Source organism: Lipotes vexillifer, unplaced genomic scaffold (assembly GCF_000442215.2).
Source record: "Lipotes vexillifer unplaced genomic scaffold, Lipotes_vexillifer_v1.1 scaffold811, whole genome shotgun sequence".
Taxonomy (NCBI): Eukaryota; Metazoa; Chordata; class Mammalia; order Artiodactyla; family Lipotidae; genus Lipotes; species Lipotes vexillifer.
Genome location: NW_006775554.1, coordinates 2,212,985 through 2,235,591, shown reverse-complemented (window position 1 = coordinate 2,235,591; position 22,607 = coordinate 2,212,985). Strand labels below are relative to the sequence as shown.

Here is a 22,607-nt window from a genome sequence, read left to right as displayed (position 1 = left end):
CCTTAGGCAAGGTACATCTGTTCTAACATACAGATCTTCTTTAAGAGCTAGAGGATACCCATACAATATTCACAATATGGTATTCCCAAGATCTTGGTTAATCTGTCCATCAAATTTTGTCCAAATATGTGAGATGCAGAAAAGTGGGATGATGAAAGATTTATTTTTCAGGCAGAGGCATGTGCTTTAAAAAAAAAAGTCATCTACTGTATAGCACAGGGAACTCTACTCAATATTCTGTAATAACCTATATGGGAAAAGAATCTGAAAAAGAATGGATCTATGTATATGTATAACTGAATCACTTTGCTGTACACCTGAAACTAACACAACACTGTAAATCAACTATACTCCAATATAAAGAAAAATTAAATTAAAAAAGGAAAAAAAAAGTTAGATTGCCCTCAAGTCTCTCTTTCGTAAAAATTCTAGAAGTGATCCCCAAATTTATTTAATTAAAAGTGCTATGGGGCATGTGTTTAAAACAAAAACAGGTTCTTCAAGCCTCACAGATTTACCAAATCAGAATCTGTGTTTTTAAAAGCACATATCACGTGGTTCTCATTTCTGAGTAAATTTTGAAAACTAGATACTGTAGCAACATCTATAGAGCTTCTGACTTCCATTTGTGAGTCCAAAACAAAAGATAATACCTAACAATTTCAACTAGAAGTTAGTGACAGGAACAACAAAAAAAGTCCCAAACACACTGGGGAGAAAAAATGTTTGCAAAAATTATATAATAAAGGAATTTTTAAATTTTTGATTAATTTGATTTTTTTAATTAGAAAAAATGGTCCCAAATATATATAAAAATGAAATTCAGATAAATTAAACAGTTATACTATACAATGCTAAAATTTTTTAAAGCGTTCAGAAAACACAGGCAAAACTTTTTCTAAAATCTGGATAAATGGCAGGTTTTCTCAGCATAAAAATGAGTCAAGAAATCAGAGAGTAAAAATTGTTAAGTTTGAGCAAATAAAATTATGCAGTATATTTTATTTTTTCAAAGGTGTCTGTGTATATATATTTATTCCAAATTAAAAGGCAAACTGGAAAATATTTGTCCTTTGGAACAAGTTAAAGGGATCCATTCCCTACCCCGCTCCCACTGCCCACCCCAATTTTCCCTAACCAAAGGGGAAAAGGTACTGTTTTGGTTTAAGGCTGCTAAACCTAACATAGGAAAGCATTCAACAGAGTCACTAGAGTTTAGGACCGGAGTCTTAAACTAAGAATATAAATGTTATTTAATTTTGCTTTCCTTCTTCTAAACATATATTTGCATCTTCTGCATGTGTACCCTCTATGGGGTCTGATATTTAGATATTTCTACCTGGTATCTCATCCTCAGAACAACCTCAAACATATAATACAGTCCATAATCTTAGAAATTTTTGCATCGAACACATTAAATGGAATGTTAATGAGCTTCTTATACAGAGAGCTCATGTAAATAGATAACAAAAACTCTAGGCCCAAGAGGTAAATGGGTAGAGAATAATGGGCAATTCATAAGAGCAAAAAAGTACAAACAATTAAACATATGATACTCCATTTTATCAATAAACAAATTGATTTATATTTAAATTGATTTATATTTAAATCAAAGCAATAAAATACCAATTTTGGCCTGACAGGTTTATCAAGATAATATATCCCATTCTTACGTTGCAAGACATATTCCTTGCACTGTGGCAGAGACACTGCACTGTGATTCACCCATGCTGGGTTGGGTTCTACTTTAATGAGAGGAAAAAGCAAGTCATCGTCTGGGTGAGGAGGAACTCTGAAATGACTGGGGAAGCTGCTAATATGATGTTTCAATGGACTAAAAGGTTGCTAGGATACTGCAAAACCACAGTTGTGGGAGTTACAATTTACCAAGTATCAGTTGGATGCCACACAATTTATCTAATATCTCTTTATCCTCACCATGATTCTATGCATTTGAATTATTACTTCCATTTTACCAATAAGGCAACTAAGGGCAGAAGAAGGCTGCCCATGACTAAACATCTAGTAAATGGCGAAGCTAAAATTTAAAACCATATCTGACCCCCAAACTAATGTTCCTCCTAGTATACATTTTCATCTTACTTATAAGAGCAAAATCAAACTCTCCAAAAATAAAGGAATGACTAATTCTGGCTTAATGACTTTGAAAGCTACAAATCAAAATTTTCTAACCAGCGTTTATAAGTTATCTATCACATACTCAGCATTAACTACCCTCCAGTGACTTATGTTCTATATTATATATCATTTCATTCCCACATTAAGTAACCTGGATTATCTCCTTTTAACAGAGTCAAACCGAAGTTTAGAGGTTACAGTACTTGCTCAAGGTCACAGAGATAAGAACTACAAAGGCAGTATTCAAATCCAAGTTTATCTGACTCAGAAGACTGGACTTTTAACCACTATGCCTGGTTTACACAAAAATTCCAGGATTATCTTATTAGATGAATCAATGCTTTTCACTTCTGGCAAAATGCTGCCTTTAAGTAACATTTTATCAGGCGTACTTTCACTAAAGCTACTGGCACTGAGAGAGAGCACTCCTAGTAAGCATTCTGAAGCACAGCTACTATTCTAATTAGAACTACAAGTATATAAAAGTGAAAATGATGATGTATCATGTGTTTTTTCCTAGTCTGGAGGTTTCTTTTACCTGGTTATAACTGATAAAGCTATTCTTGCTAATCCATCCCGACTTCTACTCCAAAATTTAAACCAGAAGACTCCTGATTTGTTTTCTTTGAAATTGAAGACCTAATTGTTGCCCAGGCAGAATATCTCAAGGCTCAGGACACAACCATACAATGCCTCCAACTATAGGCTCATTAGTCTCTGAATCTAGTTTTTGACAATAGTTTACTTTGTTAACTGCAGTAATCTCTGCTTTTCTCATATCTATTTCCTGTCTCCTTTGTCCTGCTCCAGTCTCATCAGACACCTGAATTCACCAAAATCTTTAATTTCTACTTATTTTAATAATTTATTAGTATTTATAAGCAAACACATCTACATTTGGTAGAAATAAAATGGTTCTTACCTAAAACAAAAAGAGGTCCTTAGCATTCTTCATAACCTCCTGAGTACATAAATCTAGATTTACATGTATAAACCTACATAAATCATTTTTCTTTCTCAGTAGGAGAAAAGGAAAAATGGTGACTCTGATATACCTAAAAACAGTACTTTTTTATTGACTCCCATGGAAGTAGAAGCCCATTTCCCCCCCTTCCCGTTAGTGCATAGTTAGAAATCTTTTTGTTACACAGCTCAAAGACATCTTCATAGAAACACATTCACCATTAGTAAATTCTTAATCAGTAACAACCTCCTCTTCTTCAAAGAGGTCAGTACCCATTTGCCTTCAAAATCTCTCATAAAGCCAAAGTACTATCATGGCACATTTGGGATCAGAACCTGGTCTTCCAAACATTACCTAATACCTGCCTGTGGTATAAAAGCCATGTTTCTACCATGCATACTGTGGAGAAAAACACTGAACTGAACCCCGCTTCTAACAGCAGACCTTTCCAACCTGTGTGCCAGGAATGGGTTAGAGGGATGCTGAGGGGAGCAGCACTTCAGAGTCCAGGTGACCAGACTCTCTAGATCGTCATCCTCAGCTGAGAGCAGCCTCTTCTGTTTACAATAGCCCCACAAATGTCATTTTCTACACATGCCATTATGTGAATAAGGTCAGGCAATGTGCTTCAAGTCACAATCTATTTGCGCCTAAATTTTCTCCTGTATGCAGTACAGCGATCCTTTGTCAGGCCACCAAAGTTCCTGAATTTCATTATTGTAGGAGGCTTTGTGATTGAGAAACTTATGATCTCATGGAGAAAACAGAGTGCTAATCTGAGATCACAGGTAAAAACATTTAAAACAAAGATGAGAATGGAAACACAGTGGGGACAAGGACTTGGACTTTGTTTTGTTCACGCACAGCAGTGACCACAACAGTGCATGAAACAGGGTGGGCACACACTAAGTATTTCATGAATGTTAAATGGTTCCTGAAAAGTCAACCACTTCACACATCACAAAATTGTCGAAACCTCTCTGATTCAAAAAATTTTGCTGGTAATACAATTTTTTATTTATTCCTTTGTGCTCAGTCAACAGGGAACTACTATAAAATCTGTTAGAAGATCTTTCTGTAATATTTTTAAAAGATGCATTGTTTTAGTTCACTCATTGCATATTATTAAACCATGGGCAATGGTGTAGCTTTCCTGTTCTGTCTTCCATGTAACTAACTACAGGGATATTTTCAAAGAAAAAGAAGCAGTAGAGCCCAGTAGGGTTAGTAGTCCAACCCTTACTCAGACACCAATCAGCTGCATAACCAATAGGGAAGTTACTTAACCTTTCTTAATCTTGATTTTACCTGTAAATGGTGATAATACTATCCACTCTCATAGGGCTGTTGAAACGATTAAATGCAGGCTTATATTGTGCTAGTACACACTGATGAAGCCCTATTCCTGTATTAGTTTTTAAATATCCACTGCGTTAAGTCTCACAGTTCCCAGGCTGCTGCCCTGGTGCCTTCGCTGGGTCCCACACATTTCCCAAAATTCAATAGCTAAGGGTTACTCTTAGCACATTAAGATCTTAGGTCTGCTCCAGTACAGTGTTATGAATCACTGGTGCCCATTCACTATTAGTAATTAAAATTTTAGAATCTCACCTTGACTAATGAAATATAATCAAGCACAATATAAATATAAAGCACAGTCCATGCTACAGAGTAAGTGCTCAGAGTTAGCTATCTTGACACCTCCAATATGACGTGACATGCAGCTGATTTAACAGCTCTTGAATATTTTGATCACTCCCTAGATCAATGGATTTAAGTAATTGCGTTTGATAGAAAAACAGAAAGGCTAGAATTGAATACAAATAATGGTTTCCAACTATGGCAGGAACAAAAATGTGTTTTAAATGTTGATTCAATTCTCATCAGTTTTTAATTAATCCGGAAAGAGAATAGCCACAATAAACTATGCTTCCCTATGTGATCACCAGAAAACAAAAAAATCTGTATCAAATTTTCTCTATTCCTGCTTCCATCCCAGGCTCCCCTCATCTCCTTTAGGAGCTCTAGGGTTTGTTATTCTCTGTAATTAGCTTGCTTATGAAACCACTTGAAGAAAGCACTGGCATGATACAGACACAGAAAAATAAATATCAGCTGTCAAAAATTAAGTGCTTATTCTTTTGCAAGGAACGTACAATCAGTATGCTTCCAAAACAAGCCAGTGTCAGAGCTGGAAAGCTGTTTTAAAAAAAATGACATTTATTCTTGATAGAGTTCCCAGTCCTTCCCTGTCTTTACAACGTATAGGTCCACAGGATACCCATCCATTCCTATACCTCACCATAATTTTTAGCGCTTCATTCCCCTGCTGTTTCAAAGAGATACTCATCATATACATATTTTAGAAAGGAATTTCAAATATTCAAACATTCAAATAGCTATGCTCCCTACAGTTTTTCCAAGTTCAAGTCACAGGTAAGAATAAAATTTTCAGAAATTTCATTATGTCACTCATTATAATGGTCCACATTTTTATGAGATGACGCATGAGTCCACTGCACCAAGAAATAAACATCATATTGCTTTCATATAAGAAAGCTGGTCAAGAATTTAATTTATGACACCTTACAAAAATCCAGGTTTTATACAGTTTCACCACTGAATGAGAGCAACATCAGCAGGTATTATTTAATCGGGAATGGCAGTAGCCTTAGAAAAAGAAATAGCTCCTCATTAAGGCAGAATTCTACCGGGAGTGCTGGGCCTAACCAGTTATGCAGTCTGAGCACTAAAATCTTGACTCTTTAACAACCAAGAAGGCTCTAGAACTATGTGGTCCAATAAAATTTAAAATTCAGTTCCTCAGTCACATTAGCCACATTTCAAGTACTTAACAGCCACATGTGACTAAACCTGGGCTTTATATAGACTCTATAATATAGAAAGACAAAAATAATGCTGACAGTATAAACTATAATCCTGAATTAGGTGAATTCTCCTAATTTTTTTTTTTTTTGGTGGTACGTGGGCCTCTCACTGTTGTGGCCTCTCCTGTTGTGGAGCACAGGCTCTGGACGCGCAGGCTCAGCGGCCATGACTCACGGGCCCAGCCGCTCCGCGGCATGTGGGATCTTCCCGGACCGGGGCACGAACCCGTGTGCCCTGCATTGGCAGGTGGACTCTCAACCACTGCACCACCAGGGAAGCCCTCCTAATTTTTAAATGTTGGCAATCAATTAAAAATTTAAAGGATAACAATAAAAACACTGTGTGGAGACCATAGGAGATGAGGGAGAAATGACAACTAAACAAATTACCTTGCATTGGATCCTAGAACAGAAAAGTTAATGGAAGAACTGGTGAAATCTAAATACAGTCTGGAGTTCAGTAATACCAACGTATGTCAGTTTCTTAGTTTTGACCAATGTACCACAGAAATGTAAGATGTTAATAATGGGGAACTGGGTGAGGTCTATATGGAAACTCTCTGTACTATCTTTTCAACTTTTCAGTAAATCATAAATTATTCCAAAATAAAGTTTAGTAAAAAAAACAACGGTGTGAGCCAAACCCATACCACAAGCCTCCTAAATTTATAATCTAATCACTGCCATAAACACCATACATTGTACACACCACGAAAATAAATACATTTTCATGAATCAGAATAAGCGTGACCAAGTATGAAGGGAGTTGGCATCAAAAGAAGGATGAAGTGAGTAAAATAGTTGGCAAAACAACATAAAGCATTTTTGAAGTGACTTTCATATACTCAGCCTAACATTCTCAGAATTGTGGAAAATCTAAAAAAAGGATTCAAATATGTTCATGTTTTATGTATGGATGTAAAAGAATGACTTACATTTGGAAAGGATATAAACAGTAGGTACTCAAAGGTCGTGTCTGAAGAAACAAATATCCATGGACCAGTCAAAAATCTAAGACAGAATATAAGTGAGTGCCCCAAGCTTAATACACATCACAACATCCTAAGAAAATGGAAAGGGAAGGATCAAGGGCAGTTAGAGAGATCCACTAGAAGATGAGTTCTGAGAGGGTTAGAAAAGCTGAAAGACATCCTTGGCTAAGAAATGGGATCAAAAAGAAACAAACAGGAATGAACATGAAAAAGATAAGAATGATCTGAAAAGTATAAAGGAGTGATAGGAAACAAGTTGGTTAGATCATGGGAGGTCAGATTAAAGCAGGACTTGAAAGTCAACCAGGAGTTTGGTTCTGAAGCAAAGCAACAAGGAACAACTTAACATTCCTATCCAGGTGAGTGGTGTGAGAAAAGTGGAATTTTAAGAAAATTAATTTGGTCATGTTCCTACTAAAAATGTTTTTTTTGGGGGGGGGCACGCCACAAGGCTTGCAGGACCTTAGTTCCCCAACCAGTAATGGAATCTGTGGCCCCTGCACTGGAAGCTCAGAGTCCTAACCACTGGACTGCCAGGGAATTCCCCACGTTCCTACTAAATTAATTTGGCAGTGCTGCTCCCTACATCATTCCACATTCCTGTAACTTTCTTAGCCATCCAAATTCAAAGCCACAATATCACCTTCTGATCTCACCAGTTGCCAATCCTGTCAATTATATCTCAAACATCTGTCATCCATCTCCTACCTCTACTGTCAAGACCTCAGTTCAAATCCTCATTACCCTATTCCGTCTCTTCTCTCTCTGGTACTGCTCCTTTTTGGTGACAACTGACAAAGAAATGTTCTTAAAGCATAGCTTATGACCATGACCTCTAAATGCAAGAACCTTTGCTAGCTCTCCACTCTTTAAGCAGCATGAAGTCCGTCCTCTGGTTCCCCCTACCTCTATGCCTATATTTGGCCCCTTCCCTTTAACACACCTATACTCATTCTCTGAATATTCCCTCTTCTTGTCCACCTGCCTCTTCTACCCAGTGTCTTTTTTCTGTTAGCTCCATCTTTCAAATCCCTGCCCATCTTTCAACCAAAACTTTCCATGTAAGTAATTGCTAGATTTAAAAGAATGAAAAAAACAAATGATGTCACCATCTTCTTAAGCTCTTCAGTGGCTCCTTGAGTACATTTAGCATATAAGGCCCTCTCTGACCTGGCCCCTGCCTACCTCCGTCAGAAAAACCCTTCAACCCTGACCACTTATCACTAGGTATTTAATGCTCTTGGAATACCACCAATGCACATAACATCACATTATGTCTTGTCTCTGTGCCTTCAATCATGCTGATTGATCCCTCTGCCAGTTCATTCTTTCTTTGACCGGCTGTCTCATCTTTAAGACTCACAAGCTCAAAAAGGTCTTCCTTATCTGTTCTTGTTCACTCTCATACAACTGCACCTAAAAATGTTACCTTAAGCAATGCCTTGGACTTCCCTGGTGGCGCAGTGGTTAAGAATCTGCCTGCCAATGCAGGGGACACAGGTTCAAGCCCTGGTCTGGGAAGATCCCACATACTGCTGAGCAATTAAGCCCATGTGCCACAACTGCTGAGCCTGCGCTCTAGAGCCCGTGAGCCACAACTACTGAGCCTGCACATCACAACTACCAAAGCCCACGCACCTAGAGCCCGTGCTCCGCAACAAGAGAAGCCACCACAACGAAGAGTAGCCCACGCACCACAATGAAGAGTAGCCCCTGCTTGCCGCAACTAGAGAAAGCTCGCACACAGCAACGAAAACCCAACGCAACCAAAAATAAAAATATAATAAATTTATTTAAAAAAAAAAAAAGCAATGCCTTACCTTAACCTCTAATAAAAACAAGCAGTTTTGAGTGCAGTATCAGCCAAGTGCAGAGATTATACTTTTGGCATAGCTTACGTAAAAATTCAGAATCTTTAGGCCTAACAAGTTCAACATCAGAGAGCCCTACACCTTTCATTACAGGTAGTCAACTCCTGGGAAGGTGAAGAACTCCTGATTCAGGATCTGATAGGAATTAGGTTCCTGTTTCTTTACCACCCTGAAGTCTTTTGCTTGGCATGTACTGGGGGCTGTTCAACCTGACCATAATGTTAGCAATCTACTATTCTCAGTGATAATATAGAATGGATGTCAGTCTGCCTACAGGAAGGAGTCGGGGACAATATTATACAGAGAACAAGGAATAAAGCCCTAGAGGTATAGCTCCAGACAAGAAGACTTTTAGATGGAAGACTGAAGGAAAGGCACATGTGCTCAAAGACTCCAATCAAGGAAGTATGTTAGGAAGTGGTGTTTATTCTAGGAGATAAATGTAAGGTAGGTCTCGAAACAGTATATTTTTAAGGTGGTAATATATACTACAATAAATCATAAACCCCAAAAGATGACTCCACGGTGATGTCACTGAAGAATTCTGTCCCCACCCCCTGTTCCTTTCATGCTCTTCTCTCTCCCATCCTGGAGGTGAATAAAAATGCATATCAACATCCTTCCTTTAATGAAAAAAAGAATAAAAAATAGCTTTAAACAACGTACCTTTGATTTTTTGTTCAGTGGCCTAAAATAAAAACAAACAAACAAAAAACAATGTAAATATGAAACTGAAAGAAATGGACTGTTATGATAAAATGCTCATATATTACTATTACATAAGACATATACATTTTTATTAAATAAGGAATTTGTCATTTAGATGAACTGCATAGGAAAAGATATGCAAAGAAAGCATGCTTTTCCCACAGATGTGCCCCATTGTCCCTGACACAATGTTTATTAGTAAAACAAAATTCTTGAAATGCTTTAGGCACAAAGCAGAAAAGACACCATTGTATGACAGTATATAATAATAATGATAAATGGAACTTCACTTCTCTTCATTTAGTTTTAAAATTATATAACTGTCACCTTTACCTTTAATTGATCTAATGAGTTTTGCAAATGTTTAAAGGGCTTCAAATTTTCTTGTATCACATGATAAAACATGAATTAAGTTTTCTGGAAGAAAAGCTGCATAAAGCTTCTTTGGCCAAATTAGTAATACATTTAACTCCTGGAAGTTAGGCTGCTACAGTTAAGCATGGTGAACTTTTAAGTATTTTTGGGTGGGAAAAATTTTGAAACATTTGTCACTCTGACACACCTGATAATTCAATTAAAATTATTGTGTTCTGAAGTTAAACTGACATGGGCCCTGCTTCCCATGCCTGCCCCTACTTCCACTGTCTCTGACACAACAGGGAGAGGGGCCTGAGGACAGTAGGACTGCCTCAAGGTGGCTGGCTCAAACTTCAAGGGCCTCAAAAAGAACTGATTACAGACAAAGGCCACAAGTGAAAATCAACTTTTTGATTATGCCTAACTGTGTGGGAACCCTAAAAGAAAAAGATACAAGGATAGGCAGGGAGGTGAGGGAAGACTGAAAAATTAGTAACTGAATAACCAGGAATTGCTTCTAAATGAAAATAAAGCTTTTCTTAACTGTCATAGGGCAGGATAATTCATTTTGCTTAGTCATATTAAATTGTTACCAAAAACACCATTTTTAAAATTATATCATTATAGAACTATATGGTAAAGAACTATATGGCAATTACCATAATATTGAAGCCACACCAGACATTAATCTTTCCCTGGAGAGCCAGAGAGTCAATCTAGGCACTGAAGTACTCTACCAGGTTTTAGAGCACTAGTGACACACAAAATAATGGAGGCCCATCTTTTACTTTATATGGATCGAAAATTAAAAAAAAAAAAAAAAAATTGATGGACGGACAATGGCAAAAGACCAGTCAAGTAGCTTGAACACTTCATTTATTTCTGGAAGAAATTGTTTTTAAAATCTGGTAATAGAAAAATAGTCTTATTAGAGAGAACTCAGTATCTGAATACTTCCAAGTATTACAGGCATCATGTCAAACTATAAGATAACATAATTTTCTGAAACCCAAAAAATAAACACAGAAATTATTCTGCATGTTGAAAACAGATTTTGTGTGTTTTGTGCGTTGTTTTTTTTTGTTTAACTCACCTGGTCTCTTCCACAGTTTACTTCCAAAGGAAACTAGGCTACAGTACATAGAAACCATGACCACATTACTAAACCCCAAGATATACAGTGTTGCTCTTCTAGGCCTTACAGCATAAAGGATATCTACTATGCCAACTCCTTTGGGAAAGAAACCTCCATGTTGCTTGAGAACAATGATCGACCTCATTCAGTACTGTGTCATCTACAGAGAACAGCACCAAGGGGACATTCAAAGGAGTCTGCCCATCAGAACACCAACTAATATAGTGAAAGAATATAAGTAATAGAACCCAAGAGCTCCTGATTAGGAGGAAATGGAACTGAAAGAGTTCCATTTCGTTCGAATAGGTTTTTGTTGGTTGGTCCAGGGAACTTGTATATTACTCAAACTATTAAAAAGAGAATTTTCCAAGTGGGGTCAGTGATTTTAAGAATATTTGTCTGCACTGTTCAAAATGGTGGCCACTATCCCCATGTGTTTACTGACCACTGAAACAGAGCTAGTGTGAAGTGATATGCACAAAATACATACCAGATTTCTATTATTCAGTATTTTTTAAAAAGGTAAATAATTTCATTGATAATATTTTATACTGACTACATGTTGAAACAGTAATATTTTGGATATACTGGGTTATATAAAACATATTAAAATTAACTTCAACTGTTTTTGTTTGTTTTGTCTTGCTTTTAAATGACCTTGTCATTTAAACCCTCTGGGTCTCAGTTTCCTAATCCCTCAAATGGAGGAGGAGAAAAAAAAACTGTTCTGCTTACCTTTTCAGGGCTATTAAAGGGCTCAAGTAAAATATAAAAAGATCTTTCCTGGATAAATAATACTATTCAAACGTGAGGTATCACTGTGGATCTTGTACAACAGAATTAAAGGATTCTGGCAAACTGAGAAGCAAAAGTATTTCTATTTTGAATATTTTTTCCTTAAAAACAAAAAACCTGAGCTGTGATTCCACAAGCAATTATCACAATTGCCTCAGTTCATTAGTGAAGGCATCAGACAAGTGGCAGACACACCCATGCCAGGTCCATGCCAGGTGCTTTGTTTCTGTCAGGCTCTGCACCGCTTGTCCCAGCTCCTCGACCCCTAAGTACACCTCAGTGGTTAAGAGCTCAGAGTCTGAAGCCAGACTGCCTGGCTTTGACTCCTGGCCCCACCATTTACAGTGTGACCTTGGTCAAAATTAGTTAACTTCTCTAAAACTTGGTTTCCTCATCTATAAGACAGGAACAAAAATACCTACCTCAGAGTTGTTGTGAGGCTAAAAGGATTTAACTCATATAAAGAGCTTAGGGGAAAAAAAAAAGAGAGCACGCTTAGGACAGTGCCTAGCATACAGAAAGCATTCAACAGATATTCCCTAGTGCCCTACTCACCCATGCTTTGGCTCCTTTCTCTCACAAACTTGACTCAAACTCACTCCCAGCTCCCAGGTCTTACTTTTTTCCTCTTTTTCTAATCATCTAAAATGTCTTAACAGTGCCAGGTATTAGAAACTAAAACAAGGACTAAAGAATTAATAGTTTGATTCACTTATTTTAAATGAGATAATTACTGGTTAGAGATCTTTTCTGTGATTTCTCAGCAAGCAGCACACTGTCTAGAACCCAGGTCTGCTAAATTATATTTTTAGAAAAAGAAAAGAGAAGAGTAAGCTTAAGTAAGGGCCAGGACTGTAAAGACAATACCTAACTGCCCTCGATGAGTACAATGCTCCAGGCCTGGTTATATCACCACTTAGGTTACTGAGAAAATTTGCTACTTAGACTGATGAATATGGTCTCTAGTCGCAGAACAAAACAGCCTTTGGGAGACATAACTAGTAAATACTAAAATTTCCAAAAAGGAGGGATGAAATTGGAAGTTTTCTACAACGTAAGTCTAATTTAAGCTTGAAATGGGTACATTTAAATCCACAAAGCCTTTTATAAAAATCCCTTCAAGCTTTTAACACGGTAACAAAAATATCCATGAACACTGACTTTTAAACATTCTCAACCGAAAGATCCCAATTTGTGTTGGTGCCTCCTTCCAACCCTCAACCATTATATGCTTTCTAGGAACTACAATTACATGTTTAAAGTAAAGTTTATACTAAATGATCCCTCTATAATTAACCTATTTCTCATCCTCCTTTTTCCTCCTCACTACATTTCCCTCAAGATTCCATCTAGAAATTTCTTCTAAAAACAGAACCTAGAGATAAATCCATGGTAATAACCTACCACTACTATTACCTTTACTATACCTTTACTATTACCTACCACTACTATTACCTAATAACCTACCACTACTATTACCCTTTTCTTAAGTACAGAAACTACATTCCTGTGCTATATCAAATTATTTTCTGAGCCTAGAATCAGAAGGTAAGCAAATAGACATAATTCTTAGATGTGAAATAGAAGGCTTTTCAAAAAATAAAAAATAAAAAATCATCCATTGATTTCTATTATTAACTAGAGATGTATGGAACTGAAATAAAATAAAAACCATGTAATTTTGTGTCAAAAATTTTTAAAGGAATTTAAATATTTAAATTGATATTTAACGGACAAAATTAGAAAAACTATCATAGTACAAATAGTGCAGTGAGCTTTGTTTGGTGTCTAATTGTTTATATAAGGAGTTGTGTATCTAGTTTTTTATTTAAAATAGAAATTAACTCTGGTCTGAATTTAAATTTCTTTAAAAGACCACAGTTAGGGACTGTTAAATCTGTTTTCTGTATTCATGGCATAAAGACTTATTAAATGCCAGCTTTTAGTTCACCTTTTTATTTCCAGCTTTAAAGTTCACCTTTAGTTGGTGAAAAATAAAGTAAAAGTATAAGATAATGTTCTGCACCAAAAGGATAAACCATAGCACCGAGTTTTGGAAAACCTGGGGGAATAAGAACATTTCAATTCTATTCCTGTTCTGTCACCCTGATGGTGACACTTAACTCATTTTAATGCTTGTGTTCCTTATATATAAAATGAATGGATTAAAACAGATAGCATCTGAAGTCTTTTCAGAAACAAAAATATATAGTTTTTTTCGAAGTGTGCATAGATTATATAAAACAGACAGATTGTTTTTACCATAGTGAATTCATGTTTCAACATTTATATAAATGGGCCTGTCTCCCTAGCTTATGGAGATCTCTGTCACCTACCTGGATACCCCTGCTGGCTCCTACTACAGACAAAAGACAAGCTCCAGGAAACTTATCTTAAAACTCCTGTGGCTCACAATCTATCATATGGGCTATAAGTGTGACAACTTGGGATATTTTTCCTTTTATTTTGTTTTTAAAGAGCTATTTGGTAACAGCCTACAGAAATACCAGCTGTCCTCATTTCACCAATGGGTTGTATTCAAATTCAGTTGTAAGCTGGTTATCTAGAATTCAGAGAACAGTCTTATTTACAGTGGCATTAGGCTACTAAGCTTAACATTTATTAGAGATATTAAATATTCCTTTATATTGTGTTCAATCACTAGATATTACTTTTTCTATAGGATACATAGGAATCCCTATCAATGCTGAAGATTTGACAAAAGAAACGGGGGGAAAAAAAACCCTCCCCATCTCTCTAATGGTTATGGAACCATATCTCTGATGATGGCTCCAGTGGGACATAGTTGGGGTGAGAGCCTGGAACACTACAGTGAGTGAGGCAGGGATGAAGTGGTAAACAGTATGAAGAACTCACTTCAGATTTTGTGAGGGGCCAAATGCCACGAAAATCATTATTTGTGTGTTAAAGACACTGTCTTGGTAATTTAGATTTGGTTATAAAGAATATAAAGGTAAACTTTAACAATTAGAGTCATTTATTTGTATATGTTACAACTTAAAAATTATACTCACATTACATATTTAAAAATACAGTATTTAAAAGTTTAGAAGTTCTCATTACAAGAAAAAAAATTCTCCAATTAGGTATGGATACAATTAACCAGGTTTACTGGGGTGATCATTTCACAATACATACACAAATATTGAATCATTATGCTGTACAAATGAAACTACTAAAATGTTGTATATGCCAATTATACCTCAATTAAAAAAAACACTATTTAAAGAAATCATTTGAGGGACTCCTCTTTCTTAGAATTTCCTCAGTATATAGAGTAAATTCCAAATAAACATGCTTCATTATATAATAACTTAAGGGCTCTTCTCTAGTCATTTCACATACATCCTGACTTAGCAGCTAAATCTTGAAGTCCTTAGAAGCAGGGATCAACATGGCCTAACGCATCACTCAGATGCTTGCCAAACTAATGATTCTACACAAAGTATACTCAAGCATCTTCCTCAATATATCTCAAGTTTCTTAGAGGCTCTTTTCATTAAGTAATTGGCCTTCACACACGGAACAAGAGTCTGATAAGCCTTCCCCCAACCTTAGACTTACAGAGGACACAACTTTTTCATAACAAATCCTAAGCAAAAATTGATCAAATTGCAAAGACGATCCTATACCAACAGGCCTCTGACAGAGGCCTAAGGCATTATCAATGCCAAAACTCTACACCAGGAGTCTATTCCAAACCCTATGACAATTACCAATGCATCTCTTCCCATCACTCCTGAGTTAACAAACGGCCGACAAGGGTCACCTATTAAATCAACTCATCCTCATCACTCTTAATCCTCCACAGTGCTCTGTACTCTGCTCTGCCCCAGTTTACTTGCTTCATCACACCCTAAACCCTGCAAGTTCAGAACTGAATTATATTTCTTTTTCCCTTTCTGTGTATCCCCTAACCTAGTTAACTGCTCCCAAAATGTACTCAGCCACTCACTCTGGAACCTAAAATTCAATCTAGGTTACTCTCCCTTCATATCCTTTCAACAAATTCTATGGATTCTTTTAATAGTCCCTTCACCAATATCTCAGTCTCTAGTTTCTACTCCTTCCAATCCAATTCCACAATTGGCCAAGGTTCTAAATACAATTTTAAAATACAAACTTTTATGTCACTCTACTAAAATGTCTTTGGTGTTTTCCCCAACACCTGATGGCCAAAATGGGAGAAGTGCCAACAGTTATGACCAACCCCTCCAGTATCATCCCGACATTTCTACACTTGGCTCTTTCCCACCACCACCCCCTGCAATCAAAACCCATACTTTAACACATACAGGCTATAGACACTTAATTCTCAGTTTATACTGCTGGAATCATTTTCCATTCTGCTCCTTATTCACTTGGCTAATTTCTATTCTAAGAAAACTTCCCTGTCCCTCTACCCCATTTCAGGCTGAGTTAAGCACTTCTCTCTGTGCTTCAACAGATCCCTACCTGCCATAGTTTTGTATCCTGTTTTTCCCTACTAAATAGTGTGGAGATAACTATGTTGCTCTAGTCTATATCCAGTTCCTAGCACAAAAAAGGTATATATTAAAAATTAAAATCATAACTTTTCATTAGAATACAGAAATGGAACAGTAACGTCACTGGGTCTTTTAGAACATTTTTAAGGTCCCTGAAACGTTGATGTAGCAGGAGATGAGTGCCTAGCTCAGCCTCTAGTATTAATTTGGAAAAATCTTTACAGGCGTCTTTTATTTTTCTGCAATTTGTGTTGCTTTGATTATAGTTTTTGATTAATGTACTGGTTAAAGATCTTTTGCAGCAATTATGTCTTAGGTTTATTTTTAAATATCTTAACATAATCTTCAAATTAAAAAAATCAGCCCAGGTACTAAATAAAAAGAGAAAAGGAAATTGACACTTTGTTTCCTATTATGTTTATTACTATTTCCTTTATCACTTTATTTTCTATTATGTGTATGTATTACATTATCTTATTATTCAACTCTCATTTTACGAAACATAAGGAAACTAAGGCCCAGAGAGGCTAAATAAAGTTGATGGCCACATTGTTCTGTATGCTATGTGGGAGAGCCTGATTTCAAAGCCTCTCTATGCAGCTACAAATTCCACGCTCTTCTCACTATAAAATGATGTATTATGAAAACCTAGGAACACCTAATTGAAAAATAAAGACCTATGCAAAGCACTTACCTTCGAGAAAAATTATTGGCAAAATCAAATAACTATGCATTAAATTGTACACACTTAACAAGTTACTATTAATGCATATTCAAAGACATTAAATATTAAAATGAATCTCCACTGAAGTTAAAACATTAAATCAAATGCTTTACATAATCCAATAAGAGTAATTTTCTTTTTTAATCTATGTTTAAACTGCTTAATATAAATAATTAGTTTATACATATACTACCTTCTTTTGAGCAGCTTCCTTCTTTTTCTTGTCGTCTTTTTTCTTTTTCTTTTCTTCCATCAACTGTTCTTCTTCTTGCACTAAATCCCTGAACCACACAGTTGCAATTAACTTTCCCAAAATGAATAACAGTAATGTTGCATACAGATTCATTTTCACTCTTATTAGAAGTAAAGACATGGCAAATTATTCTTTCATCATTCATTGAAATAAAACACAACTTGCAACCTCAGTCTAACTATACAGCCACTGCACAGTACTTTTCTTTAGTAAGTCACAAGTAGAAGAGCTTTTATCTTAATGTTATATCAAGGAAGACAACCTAAAGTTAGCAAATTTTACACTGGGAAACAAGCAACTTCCTCCACTTCTAGCATGTAAACAACATCTCATGAGCAGTTACCTTGCTTCTGGCCCCAATTATCAATTAGTAGCTAATGGCAATGCCTGGAACCTTCCCCACAATCCTCTCCTGACCAGGTATCTGGAGTATCTTCAGCTCTCCTTGCTCTAAAAAGCTTTATACCTATTTTTTTGAACACAACTTATTCATAAATAGATGACTTGTATTTTAGCATTATACTAATTTCATATCCTATAAACATTCTAAACTATTCTATCAATACTTGGGAAACAATCCATAATGCACTAATGTAAGTAAGTTTGTTTCAATTCTTAAAATCAGAAATGTTCAAATTTGTCAAGAACCTCTGGCTCGGGATTTCAAAATGAATGGGCAAATGTATCTGTCTCCTCCTTTCTACTCTCCCTCACTGAAATGATAGGGAAGTGGGTACTAAATCTATTCAGAGCTGATGAATATACAAGAGCAAAGGAAGCTGCAACCTAAGAATAAACACAAGAGAAGTCTTAAACGGCTGTATGTGCCATCCTCTGGTACAGCTCCAGAGAGGCTCCAAGATTAGAGCTGGTTGAGCAAAATAGGCACAGAGCAAAGACTGCATAAGGAATAGAAAGGCCACATCTACTCAGCTCTTTCCATCCACTTTCCATTCCTATATGGCTACGTGGCCACAGGTAGCAAATGCATTTAAATCCAAAAAAACAATCAACACCCTTCACATACACAGGGCTCCCCATCAGCATCCCCCCAACCCTTTCAAGGTAGGGGACTACTGGGTAATGAAATCTACACAAAGATGGAGGAAACATACTCAAGTTACCTACATTAATTACCCTAGAGTCTAGAACCTAAACCTTCATTCATAATATCAACAGACAACCAAAAATCACGAGATACTTAAAGAAAATCAATACACAAAGAAAAAGTACCTAACTCTGCCCTCAGGAAGCTTTCCAGGGGGGACATTATGAATACCAGGCAGAGAAGGTTCAAGGGACATGAACTAGACACTTGGGAAATTGTAAATAATTCATTAAGGCTGGAATGCATATGGCAGTGGGGATGCAGTAGAAGATAAAATGAGAAACACAGACAAATACATACAAAACTAGAAGGGGTGCTATAGGTGCACTCCATTGAGATTATACAAAACTTAAGTTGGCTTTGCTGATGGAAGAAACTGAGAGAAGACGCAGGGAGACCATGAAAAACAAAATGAGTGACATTATGTAAATTGATGATAATTTAGTAAAGTTAAGTATACAACTGCTAAAATCAGAAGCTGGAAGAAGAGGATGATAACTGTTGCTGTATTTCATTCCGTTTTGTTCAAAGCAGCACTGTCATGTGGCTGATAGAGTAGCAAACAGATTCAAGCCAACTGTAATCATGACTCATTCTCTAGCATTCTGTGTGAGGGAGGTAATGAGACTGAGCAAGCTCACTCACTGTAATCCTGGAAGCCAAGGCTGAGATAGCCATAGCATGTGAGAGAAAGAATAAATTCGTAAACAAAAGCAAATAAGTTACATCACTGTCATGTTACTCAACCAAAGCTGTTTACTAGCTCCAAATACTTAAACTCCTTCAGCCTCAGTTTCTTCATTAAAACTGGGGATAAATTACCGTATGCATCTACTTCCTAGCATTTCTGTAAGGTTTAATGAAGAATGCTTACTTAACACATTTGAGTAAGCAACTCAAATGCCTAGTCAGGAACCCCTCTCACCAATTCTCAGTGGCATCTCTAAGACTGTACTCACTCTACTTTTGTCAAGATATTTAGGGTCACTTATCATGCAGAAACTCAGGAATCTTTATTAGCATTTGTTCTTTGTGTTTGCCTGTGAATTACAGACAAGTCCTTTTCTAACCCTGTTCTACATCACTATAATTTTACTCTATGGGATGTTCCTTTACTATTTAACCGGAATTTTTTTTCTCCCTTCTCAAACTTCATTTTGAAGACTTTTTGATGACATTAGCAAATGTTTTCCTGACCAGAAATGGTCTCTTTAGTACTTAAAAGATGAACCATATTTCCTCAAGGAAATATTATAGTATCAGTTGATACCAGAAGCATAAGAGAAAAAAGTTCTCTTCTTCAACACTGTCATCACCACCAACTAACCACACTTTTCCCACATCTCCTTCAGAAAGCCAACTGGAAAAAAATATATAAATATACCTAAACACTTCGACTTTCAGAATTTAAATGCTAGTAGAGAGTCATATAAGATATTTGATTCTATCTTTCACCATATCTATCAAAAGGAATAAGGGTTGATGGATTTGATAGGTGTCCATGTTGTCCATGTTGTACATGCTAAGTTGCACATGCTCCACAAAGACAACATTCCAGTCAGCAATCATTCATCCCTTGAAAGTTAGTAGCAAAATATCTCGAATATGCAAGTTCTGGATCTAGGAATGAGAACAAACCTCTGAGTGATTAAAATGTTACAGTGACTATGCTGGGCAGTTTAAATATATTTTCCCATCTGTCACTTTTTTAAAACGATAGGGACAGGTTTCCCTTCTATATAGATGAAGAAACTGAAGCTCAGAAAGGTTAAGTGACTTGTCCAAGGTCATATGGCTAGTATACAGTGGAGTAAGGATTCAAATCTTGGTTCTCAAAGTCATGGTCCTTCCTTTCCCCTACACCATAATACCTCCCAAAGTACTAGCTCTCTTTTCAGAAGCCACAGAGAATAATCCTTTTCCTTTAGATAGGTTAAGTGATAGATCTTCTCTTTTATCTTTTCTCCAGACTGTGTGCCTCCACAATCCTTTTCTTATTTCCTTCCACCTTTTATAAGAACACTTAAGAACAATGTACTACAGGAAATACAAAGTATTGGAGTTCCAAAAACCATGGGGTGTATAATCAGGAGCAAGAACTGCAAAAGACTCAAAGACAAAGACTAAACAACCACTGGTTTTAACAAGAGGGGACCAGGCATTGGTGATATTTAAGACAGCAATTTCAGTATTTTTTATTTTGTGAATGTTTGTGGGAGGACAATGTGGGAGAAACAACTAGACCACAACCAGTGAATAGTTATAAAGTCCATACTTGAGGAGTTCAATAGTTTTGTGGGTTTTTTTTGTTTGTTTGTTTTAAGAGAGAGAAGTAGGAGAGTAGCTAAAAAGCTATCGAAAGTGAGCAAAAATGCCTGTCTTTTTAAAAAAAAACACTCATGAAAAATGCAAGGTGCATGACAGAGTACATAGTATTCTACCATTTGTGTATAAAGCGAGAGAGCCTATGTATTCATATTCATCTGTATGTGTCTAAAATGACTCTAAAAGAACACCTAAGAAACTAATAGTAATTGTGGGGGAGGAAGCAGAAGGAACTAAGCATTTGGGGCCCGAGAGGAAGGCAGATCTCACTGTATAAACCTTTTCATACAGTATTTTAGTTTCTGAGCTATGTAAGTATTCAAAAACAAATATTAAAAATTTTCCAGTATTAATATTAAATTTTAATATTTAAAAAGTAAAAGGCTGTTCTGTTTCTGGTTTGTTCGGAGATTCAGTCATGAATGCATGCTATATTCTCTTAGATTTCTTTTTTTATCTATTGAAATGGTTACAGAATTTTTGTCTTTTGATCACTGATATGATTAACTCTATCGATGGATTTTCTAGTATTGAACCAAGCTTTGCATTTCCTAGTATAAAGCCAATTCAATATATTATTTTTTTAAATAAACTGCTGAGTTTTCTTTCTAATAAAGGCAAAAAACTATAATGCTACACTATTTTTTTATACTAATTTCACTGGCAAAAATGTTCAATAATAATATCCAGTGCTGGCAAAAATGAAAGTTAAGAGGTTCTTGCTTATATTACTGGTAGAAAACTACTATAACCTTTTAGAAAGTATTGTGGTAACAGTTTTAAAAATTAAAGTTACACATGATCTGAGAATTCCCTGGCGGTCCAGTGGGTAAGAATCCGCACTTCCACAACAGGGGCCACTGGTTCAATCCCTGGCTGGGGAACTAAGATACTGCATGGGGGTGGGGGGGGGAGGCAGGAAGGAAGGAAGGAATGAAGGAAGGAAGACATAATCTAACCAGCCACCCCATGCTTCAGAATGTGTCTTACAGAAATAAAACACTAGTACACAAGGCCATATGTGTATGAAGGTTCACTGCAAGGTTCACAAGGGCTGAAAAGCAGAAAAGTTGAATGTCCATCAATAAAGAAATGGCTTTATAATAGCATAGCATATTGTATTGAAAAAAAGTTGATCTGTTTATTGATTTGAAGGAATGTTCCTAACATTGTTAAATGAAAAAAAAGCAATCTGCAGAACTGTGAACAGTGTTAGCCCATTATTTTTTTAAAGTTGTCTGTTTGTATATTTGTATAACTTTATACAAATTTAAGGAAAGACATGAGGAAATACCCTCCTGAACTAGGACACCAGAGTAACCTCACAACTGAACCAACTGTTTGGGGAAATTGTTATGTTTTTTAAAAAGCATATCCCCATGGAAAATGTTGTGGTAAACATGCATTATTTTTGTAAATTAGTACCAAAAAAATGTTTTTTAAAAACATCATGTCTAGGATTTGCTTTTACTACTCCAGTCCCCACCCCATCTTCCCAAAAAAGGAAAACAGAAAAATGAAACAAGATTGACAAAATGTTGACAATTGCTGAAAGTGGGTAACAGGTACCTGAAAGTTCTTTATTCTGTTCTATTTTTGTGTATGTTTGAAATTTTCCATAATAAAAGATAAAAATGATCACAAGCCTCCAACCAAATGATTAAAGGCAACAAGGTGGGAGATCAGAGATAGATGAAGCAGATAACTGTGTGAACCAAGTGTCTTAGGAACAGGAAGAGAATGGGTAAGACAAGTGTCCATAATGGCAGCAAGATAGACCTGGGATCTAGAAAGCCCATCCTGGAACTGCTCTTCCTGATGCTTGGTCAGTTTTCCCTAC

The 22,607-nt window shown here is 36.3% G+C and overlaps 1 protein-coding gene across 1 annotated transcript in view; it reads right to left on the bottom strand.

The window, feature by feature from the left end:
• TNRC6A (trinucleotide repeat containing adaptor 6A) overlaps nucleotides 1–22,607 on the bottom strand; it is a 98,609-nt gene that overhangs the window by 59,655 nt on the left and 16,347 nt on the right. Inside the window, exons 3-4 of the mRNA XM_007449994.1 lie at nucleotides 17,275–17,362; nucleotides 9,521–9,542 (exon numbers count right to left, since the gene is read on the bottom strand). Coding sequence (XP_007450056.1) covers nucleotides 9,521–9,542; nucleotides 17,275–17,362 — 110 coding nt within the window. The remainder of the gene's footprint in view (nucleotides 1–9,520; nucleotides 9,543–17,274; nucleotides 17,363–22,607) is intronic.